Below are 18,183 nucleotides of genomic sequence, written 5' to 3' on the forward strand. Positions count from 1 at the left end.
TTCCATCTCATTTTTCGATGATGGCTGTAGTCGGACTGGTGCATTTCCTTCGGAGGTGGTAATAATGTAAGTAGTTGCAACGGTCACCTTGCCACCTGCTGTCTGCAATCGGGCGCTTATATACACGTGTTGTACGCAGGTAATCAACTGAAATAATGTTGTAAATGAATGATATGCTACTATAATTTAATAAATAAGAAATAACCATTCCAGTATATATCTTAGTGTGCACAGTAAGACAGATCAAATCAAATAGGAAAACATCTGAGCACTAAGCCTGAGGTCTGAATTTGCACTCAACTTCTTCCAATGGCTAACGGATGTTTAATTTTTGAATTTCACTGACCTCCAAATTTCACAAAGAAAACCTTCTTAGCATGATGGTTAATATGACATTTGACTGATATTGGAGATGTTTGCGAATCGGATCTACTACCTTTAATATTATTAAATCTAAAATGATTATTTGAAAGTTCGGAAATGCTGGAAATATCCTACCACAAGGAGGCAAAACATAAATGGTTCACATTTACAATTCATTTTGTTTTAAAAATTTTCTTATTTATTTTCGTTTTTGACAAACTCGCATACCAACGGCTGATATACTGTATAGTAAAGTGAATGTTTCATCTTCCAAACAGCATCCAATGGGATGGAAAACTCCAACTGAAAGGTGGACACCGTGACCATACTCGCTAAAGAAAACGCGTAATAGGGATCGTTTTTTCTCACGGATTAGATGGAAAGTGTGATGTACGAGCGTATATAATCAAAGGGTATCAAAAAGGCCGAAATTTGGGAAAATGGTATATTGTTCAATCATGATGAAATACTTCTTTAAGGAGTAGGAAACATTTAAGGAACACTTGTTTTTAAGGCCCGAAAAAATCATATGATCATTACTCGTTTAGGGGCCATTTTGAAAGTCCATGTATGAGCATGGTGTCCACCTTTTAATTGTCGCTACCCCTCCCGGGACAGTATCAAAGGACCGTTTTGTTAATTAACGCAATCCCCCCTTCCTTTAAAAATCCTGGCTTCAGGCCTGCTAACGCGGGTATACAATAGAAAAAATAAAAGTTAAAAGAACACCAGGAAAATCACTATTCTCAATTTTGCGGCGCGCTACGCGCGCAGAGTCTCGAACACAATTAAACTTTGCAACTTCCTGGCAAAATGAGTTTATACTATTTCCTAGATGAAATACCGTAACGCGATTGCATGCAACAGACAAAAATACAAATTTCCTCGAGACTTTAAAACGTCATTAAAACAGTCAAAATTCACAATTTGCGGCGCGCTTCGCGCGCAAATTCTTATACAACTTTTGTAGTTCGGTCGTCCAAAGAATATATATATATATATATATAAATAATTGTGTGTGTGTGCGTGTGTGTGTGTCATCACTGGTATTGGTACCGAAGGTCCGTTTTTTTAGTGACCGCACCCCCCCCCCCCTTGAAAAATCCTGGCTACGGGCCTGACCCCGGTGAATATATGGCCATGATCAGACGCTATTCCCACTCCACGTGAACAGCAGGATGCAAATCTTACAACTGGACACCCCCCCCCCCTCTCTCTCTCTCTCTCTCTCTCTGGGAATACTTTTAGTACCTTCGATATCTTTGACAATGATAGAAACTGTATACCTCATTAAGATTCTTATCACTGATTTGTCAAAAGTTTATCATGTGACTTGGTGCAGTTCCGTCTATCATTGCCTCTGGGTTTGACTTTCTATCTCTTGGCCTAAGGTCAAGTGATAGAAAACAAAAACCCTCTGATAGAAAGTCAAATCGTCTGATAGTAGGTCCTATACAAATATTGACTGCTCGTGGGGATGAATAAGATGGTGTAAATTATCATTCCCAAGGTGCATTTCATACCGAAAAGAAAAGCACCGAGGGAGTGATAATATCCACCACCATCCGAATACAGAGCAGTTAATTGGTTGATAACTCAACGTTTAAGACTAGGTCTAACTAGTAACTAGCTATGTCTATATCTGGGGCTAGTCAACTACGAATTAGGCCTATCCTAGGCCTAAGCCTAGTTCTGGAACTAAACAGGCCGCCCGGAATCACTTACATCGTTTCTTACAGTATAGACTTAACTCCCTCAGCCTTCTGCGAGCTCCTGCATAAAATCTTGACAGAAGATTACAGTATCCAACTCCCCGTCGCTCGTGTTTTGATTCGATATTTCCAACATTGCATGTTGAGCAAATAGAGACTGCATTTACTTAAATTTGTCTCTGTTTCATAGAGTATTAAATTGCTTCGAATCACGAAGTTGAATGCGGAGCCGGATGGTAAGGAGGATACGTTACTCGAGGAAGCAGAGACAAATCAAGTATGGGGTGTCTATTGAGAATTATTGCTCAACACGCAATGTTGAAACACGAGAGACGAGGAGTTGGATGATCTTCTGTCATCGCAATTCTGAGATCGCAATACATGCATTATGGCAAAATACATAGTTATGTTTTTTGAGAATAAAGAAAAAAAAAGGAATGGAGAGGTCCACCAAAAAGCATGCTTGTATATTGTGATTGTATATTGCATATTACGTCGTTCTGAAACGTACATGCCTAATTGCCAATAGAAAGATGCTCAGCGCTTGCCATTGAAAGGAATAAAGAGATGTCGGCAGAGAAAAAGAAAGGTAGCCAGATAAATTCACCAGCTCGATCAATCATCAGAACGGATTCTGTACAACACAAATTTCAATACCGTAGCGAGCAGCCAGTATATTTCTTTTTGAATGGCCTTATTTTATCCACTGACGCGCATGCGCGCAGGAGAAGGAGAAGATGACTTTATTGTGTATGTCGTTCCATGGAACAGCCCCATAATGGTCGCTCATTGGATGCAACATGACCTAATTTTGCATGACAGCGAGAATTGTGGAATGGTGTCCAGATATAAGGGTCCTGCACAACATGCAAAGATGAAGACGTCCGTCAAGCATAAACCGTAGCTTCAGGTTTGATTTCTTGTGAGAATATTATCTCGGCTTCTCGGGTTACTTAATATCCTGCTACGTCGTCAGGTGAGAACAAGACTTTTTAAAAATTAGTTTTCGATTTTCTTCTTTGTGTTGACCATTCTTCAACTAAATGTAATATCACTGATTTGTTTAGTTCGCTCAATTTATTTTTATTTTGTCCCCCTTCCAGACAATATTCCATACAAAAGTCCCTTAAAAGTGAGGATATTGAACATTAAAAGAGTAAGAATGATCATCAAAATCTCAATAGGCCTACCCTGTTCTGTAAAATCCAGGAACATAAATGTTTGTGTTTTTTTTTTGGTGTAATTCCTCAGAATTTTGTCGAAAGAGATTCTGTTCAAACGTTGTCCTCACCCTAAAGATGTGTTCGATATGAAGTATTATATGTGACGTGTAATGGTTTTTGACGTCCAAGAAAGGTCCAGTGTTCGGGCTCTTTCTTGGGGTTACATTCTTTGGCAAATGGTGCCTTCAATTTCCTTCTTGAACCAGGTGTAGAAAATGGGTGTATAACATGTTTTTGGACAATAACGTAGAGATAATTATATACATCTTTAATATTACATCTCTATGGGCAATTACAATGGTAGTGCTAGGTCCCACTGGTTTAGTGTAGGAAAAACTACAGAGATTGTCCGAAGGTAAGTTAGACCATGATATCAGGACTTTTTCTGAAAAAGAAAAAAAAAACAGACAAGAAGACAGAAATGTCGTGGCAGTACCTCAACCATTTCAAGCAAGCAAATTTCCTCGTGAGGAGGGTTCTCAACGTTTGTCTCCTCAAAGTTCTGATCCCTTTAATAGACACCGGCTTTTTAGGTTGTTGCACAAGCAATTTTTGTCGAAACTTTTCCTTCTTAGATCTTATACATAGTGTCTATTGAATTGTGACGAAAATTTCGTACAATTATTTATTCACCAACATGTTCACAGGAAGACGTTTGCAGCGCTCTTATTTTGCATTTGTTTTCTCTTGGAAAGGGCAAAGAAAAAAATAATATACTTTCTAATATTTTACGAATGGTATCACATATTTCACTTCGCTAACTCTTCAGTCAATCTGAATCGTATCATGCTTGTGGGTCTTGCCCTGTACATTGAAGCACCAATACTGTAGGGATTCTTTTTTTTCTCCCTCCCGTTTCACAATATGGGCTCATCATGTTCTGAAGCGTCTTCCATTAACTGGTTTGATTTGGCCTTTATGTTTCAATCGCTCGCCTATTGTTGATTGTATTTACAACGATAATGCTCGTTTCCTTCGTTTGTTAGCATTCATTCTGCTTCTCAAATAAAGATAAAAATAAAATCACATTGTTGTGAAAATTAAACCAAAGTCTGAAAACGTAACACTTAAATCAAAGGAACAGTATAAAAGGGCCGTATTATAACATAATCATTATAAAACATTTATGGCATCATATAGATAAAAAAAGGCAGTAGTCTACATTTGATTCAACAAGGAAGCAGGAGTCTGTAGGCATGAGCGTGACTTGACTGGACTGACTGACTAATGTTGACAGTGAAATCACAATAATCGTAATTAATACAATTCATATTACTGTTTGATAAATTGATAAATTGGTTTCATATCAATAAATTGGTTTTGAATTATAAAAAGACAAAATTGATGGTTTTTACAAATCGACAAGTGAATACAGAAATTATTGAAATAAAGTTGGAAGTTATAATTTTATAAGAGTTTCTTCCGTAAAGTTTTTAGGAATTGTTATTGATGACAAATTATCTTGGAATGATCACATTGGTGTAATTTGCAATTTGAAGATTGCAAAGTGTTTGGGTGTTTTGAATAGGATGAAAGGTTCCCTCAAGAAATTTCATTAATTGTACCTCATTTAAATTATTGTTTACCTGCTTGGGGAAATTCAAGTTAGAAAAATATGAACAGGCTTTTTTAACTCCAAAAAAGGGCTTTCAGAATTATTTGCCATTCACCGTATCTTGCACATACAAGACCTTTGTTTTTAAAGTTGAAGTTTCTTAATATTTTAATATGATATGTATAAATTTCAAGTTGCAATTTTTATGCTTTCTTGCCAAAACAACTTATTACCAAAGTCTCTTCTAGAGTGTTTTAAACTGAATAAAAGTATTCACTGTTATATATGATACAAGAAATGTAAATAATTTCCATTTGCCACAAATTAGAACATCTGTGTACAAGAGATCTGTATTTTTCTCAGGACCGCACATTTGGAATCATTTGCCAGAAACCATTCAGAAAAGTCAAAGTTTAAACTGTTTCAAAAGGAGATATAAACAATATTTGTTGAATAATGTGCAATAATTTTCATAGAAAACTACATCATCTATATGATTAGAACATTGATTGTGTGTATGATCAGGTAATCTGTACATTCTAATTCTATACAGTTATACTGTCATGTGATTACTGCGTCTGAGTTTGTGTGTGTGTGTGTTAAATGTATAATTGTTATGATTGTCTCAGGGTCTCAGCTTTTATATACGGCCTCGGCCTTTCTGCTGATTAGTTACAGCATAATTTCTTTACATGAAGTGTCATGATCTTTGTATTGTCTTATTTTGTAAGATGTATCTTTGTATGTTTTATGCCAAGTGTTTAATAAAAACTTGAACTTGAACTTGAAATACAATATCACGCACAGCGTACATTATATAGTGCGTATCAGAAAAAAAAAGCAATTCAACTTTGGAGAGCTACTATTTCATAATTGTCGGCTATGTAGAGCATAATGTTGATTGTGGAAAAAGAGGAACTCTTCCTGTTTCCATTTATACCTAATTATGTTTACAAATGTCATGCATGACTGAGCGAATGAACTTCAAAGACAGCAATGACAAATAACACTTGTTCCAAGTTTGACTGTTATGAACGATGAATGTCTCACTGAATGGATGAGATCTGTCAAAAGAAAAGTGGCCAAATAAATAGGTCATCCTGTACGAGGGAAGGATTGTGTTTAGGGTTTGTGCATAGGGTTTCTTCTAACATTTTATGGTCCATAACCCTCAACATGTCCACCTTTCCGATAACTTATATAGCCCTTTTTTTTCTCTGTTCATGTTCAACACAATTATCATAGCTCGCAGCGACAAACCATGTGTTGAATGTGAAAAGAGAAAATGGATAATGGGTTAGCCTTTGTGGGAGTGACCAAGTTATTGACAACTTGGCTATATGATGAAGGTTTATGGAACATAAAAGGTTAGGAGAAACCCTAAACACAAAACTAAAACTAGAGTTGTGCAGGCTGGCCTGTTAATTCATTGACAGATCTCATCCATTCAGTAAGGTAATTTCAATCGTGTTTTGTTTTTTCACGACAACGCTCAAACTTGAAAAAGTGCAATTTGTCTTTGATGTTCATGTGCTCAGTCATGCATGGCATCTGTCCACATGATTAGGTATTGCCGCTATGGGGAAAAAGTAGCCCTCCAAAGTTGGATTATCTTCTCCTTTTTTGATACGCACTGTACACTAGAGACATTAAAATCTTTTCTCAATAATATACAGGTCCAGAACCCTACAAATATTCATATACTACAAATTGTACTTTCACATGAAGAATAGCCAAGGATAACCACTGCTTCTTGAAGAATGAATACAATGCACAGTCTAATATTCAGGCTTTTTTATCGATTTTCCCCTTTACCTTTCCCAGCATCTCGACAAACCTTCCGCCTTTGACCATTTGAAAAGAATCAATGGCTATTGCAATAACAAAATATCAGCTTGATCAACTGTCAATGGGTACTAGGCACTTTCGACTGTGTGTACATGTCTCAGTTACTCGTGGCGTTACTGAAGACTGATAACAAATGTCATCCCTATACAAAGTTGCTCGATCTTTAAGACAACTGCATTACATTCATTGACTGTAACCTTGCACGACTAAGTATCTACCCTACCAGTCTTGCAGTCGTTAGTTTATGATTATGAAGAGTCGTCATGCAATTTTAATGTGCACAATTCGTGGGCAGCAGAGAAAGATGTAACAAAAAGAGATATAAGTAGTCCTATGAAACTGAAAGAAAGAAAAATAGATAAATCCACTAAAGGTTACTTCAATTCATGTCCAGATTTATGACAAGCAAACCTATAGGACTATAGTGCTCAGATACACGTTAAACAAAGAACTCCAACCTATCCCATCCAATCACCCAGTGCAACTTTTATTAGCTCGGTAAGGCGGGGTGACAATCACATTGCGAATGTATCAGATTTTCACCATATCAAAATTTTTCATAAATGATCGATCTAAGTGACGTAAAAAAATTATCACTTGAGAAGTGAACTTAAAGGGGAAGGCTAGTAACTGATCAGTGGGAATCAGTGGAAATGCTGGGAGATGATTGTTCCAATCCTAATGGGATTCATTCTAGAGTTCATTGTATATCTATTGTTGTGTGAAAATGATTTGCTTCAGAACGGTCTCATATTCAAGTAATGTGCAGATTAATGCTCCGTCACTGACCAGGGACGCTAACCTGGAAGCATTAAACTGCACATTACTTGAATATGAGACCATTCTGAAGCAAATCATTTTCACACAACAATAGATATACAATGAACTCTTGAATGAATCCCGTAAGGATTGGAACAATCATCTCCCAGCATTTCCACTGATCAGTTACTAGCCTTCCCCTTTAATCACTGACTCACTGAAGCGTATATATTAGTTTTTATCCTATCGAATTTTCACATTCATTATCGATCTCTGTGAAAAAAAAACCCTTGTCACTTGACAAGCTAGCTTTATCACTGACTTTCTAAACACGCCTGTTTATCGTTTTATTTCAGGAATTACATTTGACATCATGCCTACGATTAATTCAAGTCTTGATGTCTATGATCCATACTCTGATTCGACTCTGGTCATCAGTAACACGATTCTCGCCTCGATCGTCTGCCTCATCACCATCGTCGGCGTGCTCGGCAACAGTTTCGTCATCCTGCTCGTCTCCCTGTCCCGCCAGCTCCAGACAGTCACCAACGTCTTTGTAGTGAGTCTGACCCTTTCCGACCTGATCGGATGCGGCATGCTGAGCCTCGAGGCGGTGGCGCTAACGACGCTTGAGGGATGGCCATTACCTGATTGGGTGTGTCAAATGGTGGGCGGGACCTGCCTCATCGCCTTCAAAGCGAGCATCGTCCACCTTGCCTTGATCAGTGTCGATAGATTCATCGTCATCACCCGCCCAAGAATCAAGTACAAGAAAATATACAGTAGCAGAAATGTGTTTTTCATGGTTTCCTTTGCTTGGCTAAGTCCGCTTTTGGGAATTGTCCTCCCGACAGCTCTAGGGTTTGGACGCCTAGGGTACAACGCAGATAACCATTTCTGTGCGTTTGATGGAACAAGGCTGCAGCTTAGGATTGTGTACATTATCGAGGAGGTACTCTTTGTTACAACTTTCTCCATCATCAGCGCTTGTTATCTGAAAATCTTCATCTACGTCAAGGCCCAGCACCATAATCTTTTAAAGCTTTTCAAGAACAACTCCGGCAAGTCTACGGTACCAGAGCAGAGCGAGATCAAAATGCGTATGACCATCGATAAACGAGAGATCGAAATTACTAAGAACCTCTTTATCGTAGTTTGCGGGTTTTTCGCTTGCATTCTTCCCAACACGCTTTGCGTCTTGACGGAGAAATGCTACCTGAAGTATTTCAAATTCACCGCTGTTGTGTACTCCATCAATTCCTGCATCAACCCATTCATCTACTGTTTCAAACAGCCACTTTTTCGTCAAATTTCCCTCTGTGTGTTCCGGTGTCGTTGGTCAAAGATTCCCAAACCATCTCCATGGTTACAGGGCCTAATAGCGAAGAACAAAAAGACAGAAGTGAGGAAAAATGATGACGTATCAAATAATGTGTCTGTGATTTCGACGGGCGAAATCTCAGTGTCGAAACAAACTACCTAGATGCAAGTTTTGGGAAATTATGAATTTTTGAGTCAAAAGTTGTTTTAATCATTTTCGTCACCTCGAAGCACATCTAATTGAATATGATTCTGAATAGCCTCATTTAAACCATTGACAATATGATCAAGCAATAATCTGATGGTAAAAAAAAGAGAAAATTTGATGTCGTATATCCCACTTAGTGATCATACTTTTTTTTAAAAAACATTTTATGTTAAACGTGAGGAAAGGTAAATCCCTGTGAAATAGTTCTCTGAAAAATTATCCAACTTGTAGGATCCAGCGCATGCTCAGATATGAATGTGAGTACCCTTTCACTTACAGTGTTTGATTTTAATTTGATTTAATTTGTTAAAATTTACACGAACAACTGCGAGTACTGTGCAATATTTGTAAATTTGACTGTGCTGCTGTTACGGCTTATTCATTGTTACAAGTCAGAAAGAAAAATGCATGTTTTTGTTGTACATGGTATTCATTTTCACAAGAATGGTGTTTTTTCATTTTATACGGGAACACATTTTCAGGCACAAACCATGTTGAAATTTTCCGATTTCTCTTGTGCAAGTATATTTTCTGAAATTTTCTACCAGGCACTCCTAGTTTGATAGCATATTAGACAAAAGCTAGTATGCGAATCTTGTTTATCTGTCGATCTATGAAATTAGCCTTCACAAAAAGCACTACTTTCGGTGGTAGGTATGCGTAGTTCTTTCTAGCTTGCTAAGCATTATATTCCTGAACTTACAACAGGGCGAATTAAATTCCCATTTAAGATACTAGTAGTAAGGGGAAGGTTTTAGTAGTTTTCGTTACTTGACATTTTAGCCTTGTAATCAATTGTTGTTTATCTGTAATATTTCGAGATAGATATGCAAATACATACGTCCAATTGTAGGCGGTAAACCCATGGATATGAATGCACATACATATGAAAGTAGTATAGTTCTCTGAGAAGACGCTCATATACATCATAACTGGAAACGTGATGTAAACATATTATGTAATCATGGTGATTCATTCGATGTAACTCAAAGACACAAATTCTGTATGTAAATATGTAAAGATAAATACACATGTAAAATGCCTTTTTTAAAGAAATGAAGGAAATTTATAAGCTCTATTCCTGCAACACCCCTAAATGATGTTGCGTAGTTTGTTTGTTTGTTGTTGGTTGGTGTGTTTTTTTTTTTTGCCATGTTTGTAGAATCCTAGGGAATTTCAGGATCCCATCTCAGTAACAATGCTATGCAATTCTTGGGGGGGGGGGCGCTTTACTCTTTCCAGTAGTAGGCTGAAGGACATAAATTCAGGATCGAGTAAAAATGTCTCTGTATTTTCTACCCTGTGGATGGAAACAGTGTTTGGTAGATGCCAGATTGTAACATTCTCTGATTGTCTTATTTTATTGCGAAAAATGTGGGTGCAATGATTTCAGTAAATTACTCATTCTCTTTGTGTCAGTCGTATTCTTATACTGAAGAATACAGATACAAATCATAGCTTTGAGGAAGTAAATCTATCATCAATTTGAAGGGGAAACATCATTTTATCTATATTTGTGTCGTTATTTTTCACAACTCATTAGAATCAAAATTATTACAGTAAATGTAAAGGTTATATCTCATAAACAAAGAATTCACAATATAAAATACATCGACTAATGATTATGTCATTTGAATAGAATTCAAATTCTTCAGAAGCGTAAAATAAGAATCATAACAAATTCAAGACCACATTAGTTTTCTACCCTTTGTTTGGAAAGCTGAATCTTTATTTAAAAAAAAAATGTTTGAAATTAACAAAACGGCACAATGTAGGCCTACACCCGACACTTGACAAGAACGAGGCACGATAATACGCTAGCGGCGGACTGTACATAATGCAAACAGGCAGGAAGAAGAAGAACTTTAACTGCGTGTTCATGTATTTTGTATTGTGTATTGTGGAGATGCTCTCTTGTTTTCGATTTTGTAAAACAAACAAACAAACAAACAAACAAACAAATATTGAGGTAAATGAGTACTGTACAAGACAGGCGGAAAATAACAAGACATCGAACTTCCAGTTATAAGTTTTCACGCGATGCACATTGAGATATTTTGGCTCAACAATGTGGACCAGTCTCCCAAAAACTATTAAGAAAGATGCTTATAAATATGTCTACATGCATTCAAGGGAAAACATTGTGAATATCATAGTGAATTCATAAAGATGCAATGTAATGATGCTGTTCCTGTAATAGATCCATTAGTATTGATTAAAGTGCTACATTAATCAATAGTTTTTGTTTTGTTCTAGTCCCACCTCAAGACACATGATCGTTATCTTTTTTTCATTATCAGTGAGCAGCCTTGACAGGTTATTAGGTTTTGCTTCTTCTTTGACACTTTGAACCTGCGTCCTGATTTGTAAAATAAATGAAATGAAATGAAAAAGTGAAGGGATGTTTCCCTTTGTGTTGTTGTTGTTGTTTTGTTTTTTCTTATCAACGCTCTCTGTGCAGGGAATCTAGACTGTATGTGCAACGCTTTAGGGTTTTGTGTCAGCTGGCAGTCCACGCATACAAAAACACGAATTCACAAAGGGGGTTTAAATTGAAGAGGGTTTAAATCTAACCATGCATGGTTTTTTTAATCTAAACCATGGACCAACGTGAATCCGGCTCAAAGGGTTTCACCATGTCACAAACTTACCATCCAAACCTTAGCATGACAGAAACTCGTGTTACAATAAATACAAGATAAAGATCAGCACAGTATAGTGTTGTGTGTTATGTAACCATTCAGTATGTGCAGAAGCCAAACATTCCATTTTTTATGAATAAGATGGAAACATGTGGTTCCGTTCTATCCATAGGAATCACAGGTAGTGCACGTCCAAGTATGTCACGTCACTTCACTTGAACAGCAGGATGCAAATCTCGTCAACGAATAACAGGGAATTATAAGATACTATATCGCCCAGAATCCGTCATTCCAGTCAAGCAGGTTGCTCATCGATACCTTCATAATCGTGTATACAGGTATCACTAAATTTCTTCTAGTAGACCTACTCATTTATATTCTAATGTGAACATCAATTATTTGTCGTAGTCATCGTGCACACCTGGAGAAATAAGGCAAACTGAAACTGACACTCAAACTGCAAGCAAAATCATTCGCTGTTTTGAAAAGATGTATGTATTTTTATCATTATGAATGATTCAACGTCAACACGATCATGCCGTTCTAAAACGAACAGGTCTTGCCAATAAAAGGGGGAAAAAAAACCTATCCGTGGATGTTCAGCGCTTGTCACTGACAGGAATACAGAGATGTAGGCAGAGAAAAGGAAAGGTAGCCAGATAAATTCACCAGCTAAATCAATCACCAGAACGGATTCTATACAACAAAACGAGCAGCCAGTACACTTCTGTTTTACTTCAGTTCATCCACTGATGCGCATGCGCGCAGGAGAAGGAGGAGAAGATGTCGTTCCATGGCGCAGCTCCATGACGGTCGTTCATTGGACGCAACACGAATTAATTTTGCATGACAGCGAGAATTGTGGAATGGTGTCCAGATATAAGGGACCTGCACAACATGCAAAGACGAAGAAGTCCGTGAAACATGAACCGTAGCTTCAGGTTTGATTTCTAGTGAGAATATTATTTCGACTTCCCGGATTACCCTGCTGGGCCGTCAGGTGAGAAGAAGACTTTTTAGAATTTAGTGTTCGAGTTTCTTCTTCGTGTTGACCTTTTTTCAGCTAAGGCTAATATCATAATTTGTTTAGTTTTCTCAATTTGGTTGTATTTTCCCCCTTCCTGACAATGTTCTGTACAAAACTCCCTTGAGAGGGAAGATATATGCAGACCAAACATTAAAAGAGTAATAATGATCATCAAGATCGTAATAGGTATTCTGTGTTATGTTAAATCCAGGAACATAAATGTTTGTGTTTCTTTGGTGAAATTACTCAGATTTTCGTCGAAAAAGATTTTGTTAAAACGTTGTCCTCGAACTTATACAGATGTGCTCGCCGTGGAGCATAATAATATGTGACGTGTAATGGTTTTTGACTTCCGAGAAAGGTCCAGTGTTCATTTTTAGGACCCTTTTGTCTTGTGATGATATTCTTTGGCAAAAATGTGCCCTAACTGTCCTTCTTTATTCAGGTGTAGAAATTGGGTGCACAAGAGTGTTTGGACAATAAAGTAGACATATAAAGGGCCTACCTCTTTAAAATTACATATGTATGGGCATTTATAACCAAAGTGCTAGGGCCCACTGGTTTAATGTAATAAAAAAATAAAGATTGTCCGAAGGTTAGGAAGACTATGATATCAGGACTTTTTTTCTGGGAAAAAACAAAACAAAAAAACAAACAAGAAGACAGAAATTTCATGGCAGTACCTCAAACATTTCAAGCAAGCAAATTACCTCATTGTTTGTCTTCATGTGTCCTCAAAGCTCTGATCCCTTTAAAAGTCACCGGCTTTTCGAGGTATTAGGTTGTTGCACGAGCAATTTCTGTTAAAACATACAATTTATTCACCAACGTGTTCAATGAGAGACGTTTGCAGCACCCCCTTTTTGCACTTGTTTTCTCTTGGAAAAGGCAAACAAAAACATTTTCTTATGTTTTAAGAATGGTATTTCCACTTCCTGGTGAATTTTCAGTCAATCTGAATTGTATTATGCTCCGGGTTCTTGCTCTGTGCATTGAAACCCAAATGCAGTGCTGGGGATATTTTTTTTTTTGTCTCCTGTTTTCACAATCTGGGTCCATCATGTACTATATAAAGGAGTCTTCTATCATCTGGTTTGATGTGGTCTTTACGTCCGAAAGATCTTTCAAAATTTAATCCCTCGCATATAATGCTGTTGATGATATAACAACGATAATATACATGACTTATAATACAACGTGCAACACTCAAATTTTGTCTCGAATTGTATGATATACTACTCGAGAACCCTACAAGTATATTTGTAAACTAGAAATTGTACTTTCCGCGGTAGAATGACTGAGGATAGTCACTACTTCTGAAGAATGACTACAATATCATGCAAGGTTTAATATTCAGGCTTTTTTATCGCTTTTCCCCTTCCTTTTCCGAGCAACTAATGCCTTCGGGCATTTCAACAGAATCAATTGTAATTACACTATCAAAAAGAAGAAGAAGAAGAAGAAGAAGAAGAAGAAGAAGAAGAAGAAAAAGAAATAGCCTGATCAACTGGTGCCAGGCACTTTCGTCTCTCTGTGTGTACCTGTCTCAGTTACTCATTGTGGGGCGTACCATTATTGAGTAGAAAATTGGCATGAAAATCCGTGGAGGTGTAATCTAAATACCAGGTTTGACCTCTCGACAAGGGTCCTGTTATGTAATATATTCATTAAACCTGTATTATAATGCTGGTAGCCTATTATACTCGGTCTCTGTGATAACCAATACAGTGACAACGCTTCCATGACATGTGAGTTTCATTGTTCACCGCTTTCTTCTGAAGAAGGGGAGTGCACAAAATCAAATAAGTCAATGCATACGTGCAACAAAATGTAGGTAATTCGGGACAACTTACCATGCATTCAAAGTGTCTCCTGACAAACAAACAAAAAAAGCCACTTTTGAAGTTATTTTCAGAGGTATACTTTAATGAAAGTATAGGTTTCTACATTCTTGAATGAACGAAAGAGATCATAAATTCAGAGGATCCAATATGTGCCATGACAGATCTTTTTTTTAGGTGCAATTAACTGTACAAACAATGAAAATTCATGATCGGAACTTTCATACATTACGATGAACAGAAGGTGACAATTGATAAAAAAAAGAAGAAATCTGTCATAGAACATCGACATTCTTGTCTTGCTATGGGATTCAATCCGTAATGCGCATTATAGGTCATGACACAAACATTACTGAAGATTAATAATACATGTATTTACAAAAAAAAAAATTATTTGATCATTAATACCATTATATTACATTCAGTTACTGTAACCTTGCACAGCTGGATATTGATTCTACCCCCGAGTTGCAATCGTTGCAATCGTTGACCATTAAAAAAAAAACAGAGAAGAGTTGTCAATTGTAACTGAGAAAGACATCACAGTAAAAAAGTATAGATTTACAAATCTAAAAAGAAAAGAAATCAACAGAACGGTACTTCCAGTTATGTTCAAATTTTTGACAAAAAAAACTTGAAGGACTACTTACTAGAGCGTGTTTCTACTGAGCGACGAAAATTCGAGGTGATGCCAGCCGATGTGTGGTGATACCGGCCGATGCCGGCCGATACCGGCCGATGCGTGGTGACACCTCGAATTTTTCCTCAGTAGAAACAGATCTGGTAGTGGCCGATGCCGGCTGATGCGAGGTGCTCCGTCGTCCATCTATTGAGGTGGTCGATGCGTGGTGACGCGAAGGACGATTCTCAGTAGAAACACACCGGGTAGCGAAATTCGTGGTGTATCGGACGTCTAGAATTTCTCCCCGCGCTTTTCAATCGGTTCATCGCACACATGTGTACAAAATACGTGTGTACACACAGCGACCGTGTTCGCATCATGCTTTGTTGGTACCAACTCGCCTGTGTATGTGTTATAGGCCCTATACGTTACGTTACATGTGAATTGTGGCATTCATCGCCTGTTGTTCGCGTGATTAACAGCCTAACTTATTGCATTTCTAAGCCCTCATCACTTACTTGATTTTACACCGCGTTATTTAATTTTATATTGTCTCGAATCGCGAGAGTACCACATTAGTATGTCGCAGCCTTGAGAAAATCTCAACTGGACCCTCGATCTCCAAAGATTTCTCATCAGTCAGTGGCAGGATACCAGTATGTTAGTTCGGGGTATATTGGATGGGAAGACGAAGAGAAATGGTTAATCAAAAAATAGCCGACGCAGTTGTAGCAAAGCAAGGAGGTACTAGGCAAGCTTCCTTGAGCAAAGCAGGCAGGGTTCGGATCGTATTAACAGGCAGTGCGCGCGTGACCCAAATCTGTGACTTAAAAATACCTGACTTCCGGAATCGCCGCATTTGCACGTCACCTTTGCATCACCTCGTATTTTATCGCTCAGTAGAAACAGCTCGAATGGTCATAAAATACGAGGTGCTGCGTTGGACAAAATTCGTGGCGATGCCAGGGATGTGAGGTGCTCTCAGTAGAAACACGCTCTAAGATAAAGATACATGTTAAACGAGGAACTCAACACAGCTGACCCACAAACAATATACATGTTAAACGAGGAACTCAACACAGCTGACCCACAAACATAGCCAACCTATCCCAACAAATTTCCCAGTGCAACTTTATGGTTCTGCGATGCGAGATGATAATCACACTGCGTATATATCAGATTTTCATCCCATCGCAATTTTACATTCATTATCAATCTATGTGAAGTAAAAAGAAAAAACAAACACGAAAACAAACACTCACTTGAGAAGCGAGCTTAATCACTGACTTACTGTTTATCGTTTTATTTCAGGAATTTACATTTTTGACATCATGCCTACGATTAATTCAAGCCTTGACGGAAGCATTTATGATCCATACTCTGATTCGACCCTGGTCATCAGTAACAGGATTCTCGCTTCGATCGTCTGTGTCATCAGTATCGTCGGCGTGCTCGGCAACAGTTTCGTTATCCTGCTCGTCTCCCTGTCCCGCCAGCTCCAGACCGTCACTAACATCTTCGTGGTCAGTCTGACCACCTCCGACCTGATCGGATGTGGCATGCTCAGCCTCGATGCGGTGGCGCTAACGACGCTTGAGGGATGGCCGTTGCCTGATTGGGTGTGTCAAATGGTGGGTGGGGTCACCCTCATCGCCTTCAAAGCGAGCATCGTCCACCTTGCCTTGATCAGCGTTGACAGATACATCGTTATCACCCGCCCGAGAATGAAGTACAAAGAAATATACAGTAGCAGAAACGTGTTTTTCATGGTCTGCTTCGCCTGGCTAAGTCCGCTTTTGGCAATTGTCCTCCCGACAGCTCTAGGGTTTGGACGCCTAGGGTACAACGCAGATAACCATTTCTGCGTGTTTGATGGAACGAGGCTGCAGCTGAGGATCGTGTACATTATCGAGGAGGTACTCTTTGTTACAACTTTCTCCATCATCAGCGCTTGTTATCTGAAAATCTTCATCTACGTCAAGGCCCAGCACCACAATCTTTTGAAGCTTTTCAAGAACAACTCCGGCAAGTCTGCGGCACCAGAGCAAAGCGAGATCAAAATGCGTATGACCATCGATAAACGAGAGATCGAAATTACTAAGAACCTCTTTATCGTAGTTTGCGGGTTTTTCGTTTGCATCCTTCCCAACACGCTTTGCGTCTTGACGGAGAAATGCTACCTGAAGTACTTCAAATTTACTGCTGTTGTGTACTCCATCAATTCCTGCATCAACCCATTCATCTACTGTTTCAAGCAAACGCTTTTTCGTCAAATTTCCCTCTGTGTGTTCCGATGTCGGTGGTCAAAGATCCCTAAACCATCTCCATGGTTACAGGGCCTAATAGCAAAGAACAAAAAGACAGAAGTGATGAAAAATGATGACATACCAAATAATGTGTCTGTAATTTCAACTGGCGAACTGTCAATGTCAAAACAAACAACCTAAATATAAGTTCGAGAACATTACAAATTTGGGGATGAAAAGCTGTTGTGATTATATCCATGAACTAGAAGCACATCTAATTGAATTTGATACTAATTAGACTCATTCAAACTTCAATCAAAAATATGATCAAGCGATAATCTGATGATAAAAGAGAAAATTGGATGTTATATGTCCCTATGACGTGATTATATTTTTATTCTGGCTTTGTAATATGTATGTTACACGTTAGAAAGGCTGATAAATTGTCAAACTTGCAGGATCCAGAGCATGCTCATGATATAGACGTGAATATCTTTTTTTAATTAAACTTGATGAGAAAGTAAGGTATCAAACTTAGAAAAAAACAAACACTCCACATATCTTTGTCGTCAACCTATCATAAAAATGTCTAGTCTTGTTTAAGTGTTTGATTTTAACTTGATTTAATTTGTTAAACGTTACACGAAGAACTGTAAGGAGTGTGCAATATTGGTGAAATTGTCTTTGCAAAGCTTATTTATTGTTACGCGTCAGAATTAAATTTGTGGTAGAAAGTAATCATTTTCTCAGGAATAGTGCTTTTCTCCCTTTTATACGGGAAACCATTATTTTCAGACAATTTTCAAACCATGATGAA

At 38.0% G+C, this 18,183-nt stretch overlaps 2 protein-coding genes across 2 annotated transcripts; both read left to right on the forward strand.

The window, feature by feature from the left end:
• The first annotated feature begins 7,833 nt into the window (after positions 1 to 7,833).
• Positions 7,834 to 8,943, forward strand: LOC139726022 (allatostatin-A receptor-like). Its single transcript, XM_071637104.1, has one exon. It carries the CDS (start codon positions 7,834 to 7,836, stop codon positions 8,941 to 8,943), a length of 1,110 nt encoding a protein of 369 aa, XP_071493205.1.
• Positions 8,944 to 16,451: 7,508 nt separating this feature from the next.
• Positions 16,452 to 17,567, forward strand: LOC139725997 (allatostatin-A receptor-like). The gene has a single exon (XM_071637079.1). It carries the CDS (start codon positions 16,452 to 16,454, stop codon positions 17,565 to 17,567), a length of 1,116 nt encoding a protein of 371 aa, XP_071493180.1.
• Positions 17,568 to 18,183: the final 616 nt, after the last annotated feature.

The sequence above is a fragment of the Diadema antillarum genome, unplaced genomic scaffold, assembly GCF_040938485.1.
Source record: "Diadema antillarum isolate AM-2024a unplaced genomic scaffold, OU_Dant_1.0 seq00000070_RagTag, whole genome shotgun sequence".
Taxonomy (NCBI): Eukaryota; Metazoa; Echinodermata; class Echinoidea; order Diadematoida; family Diadematidae; genus Diadema; species Diadema antillarum.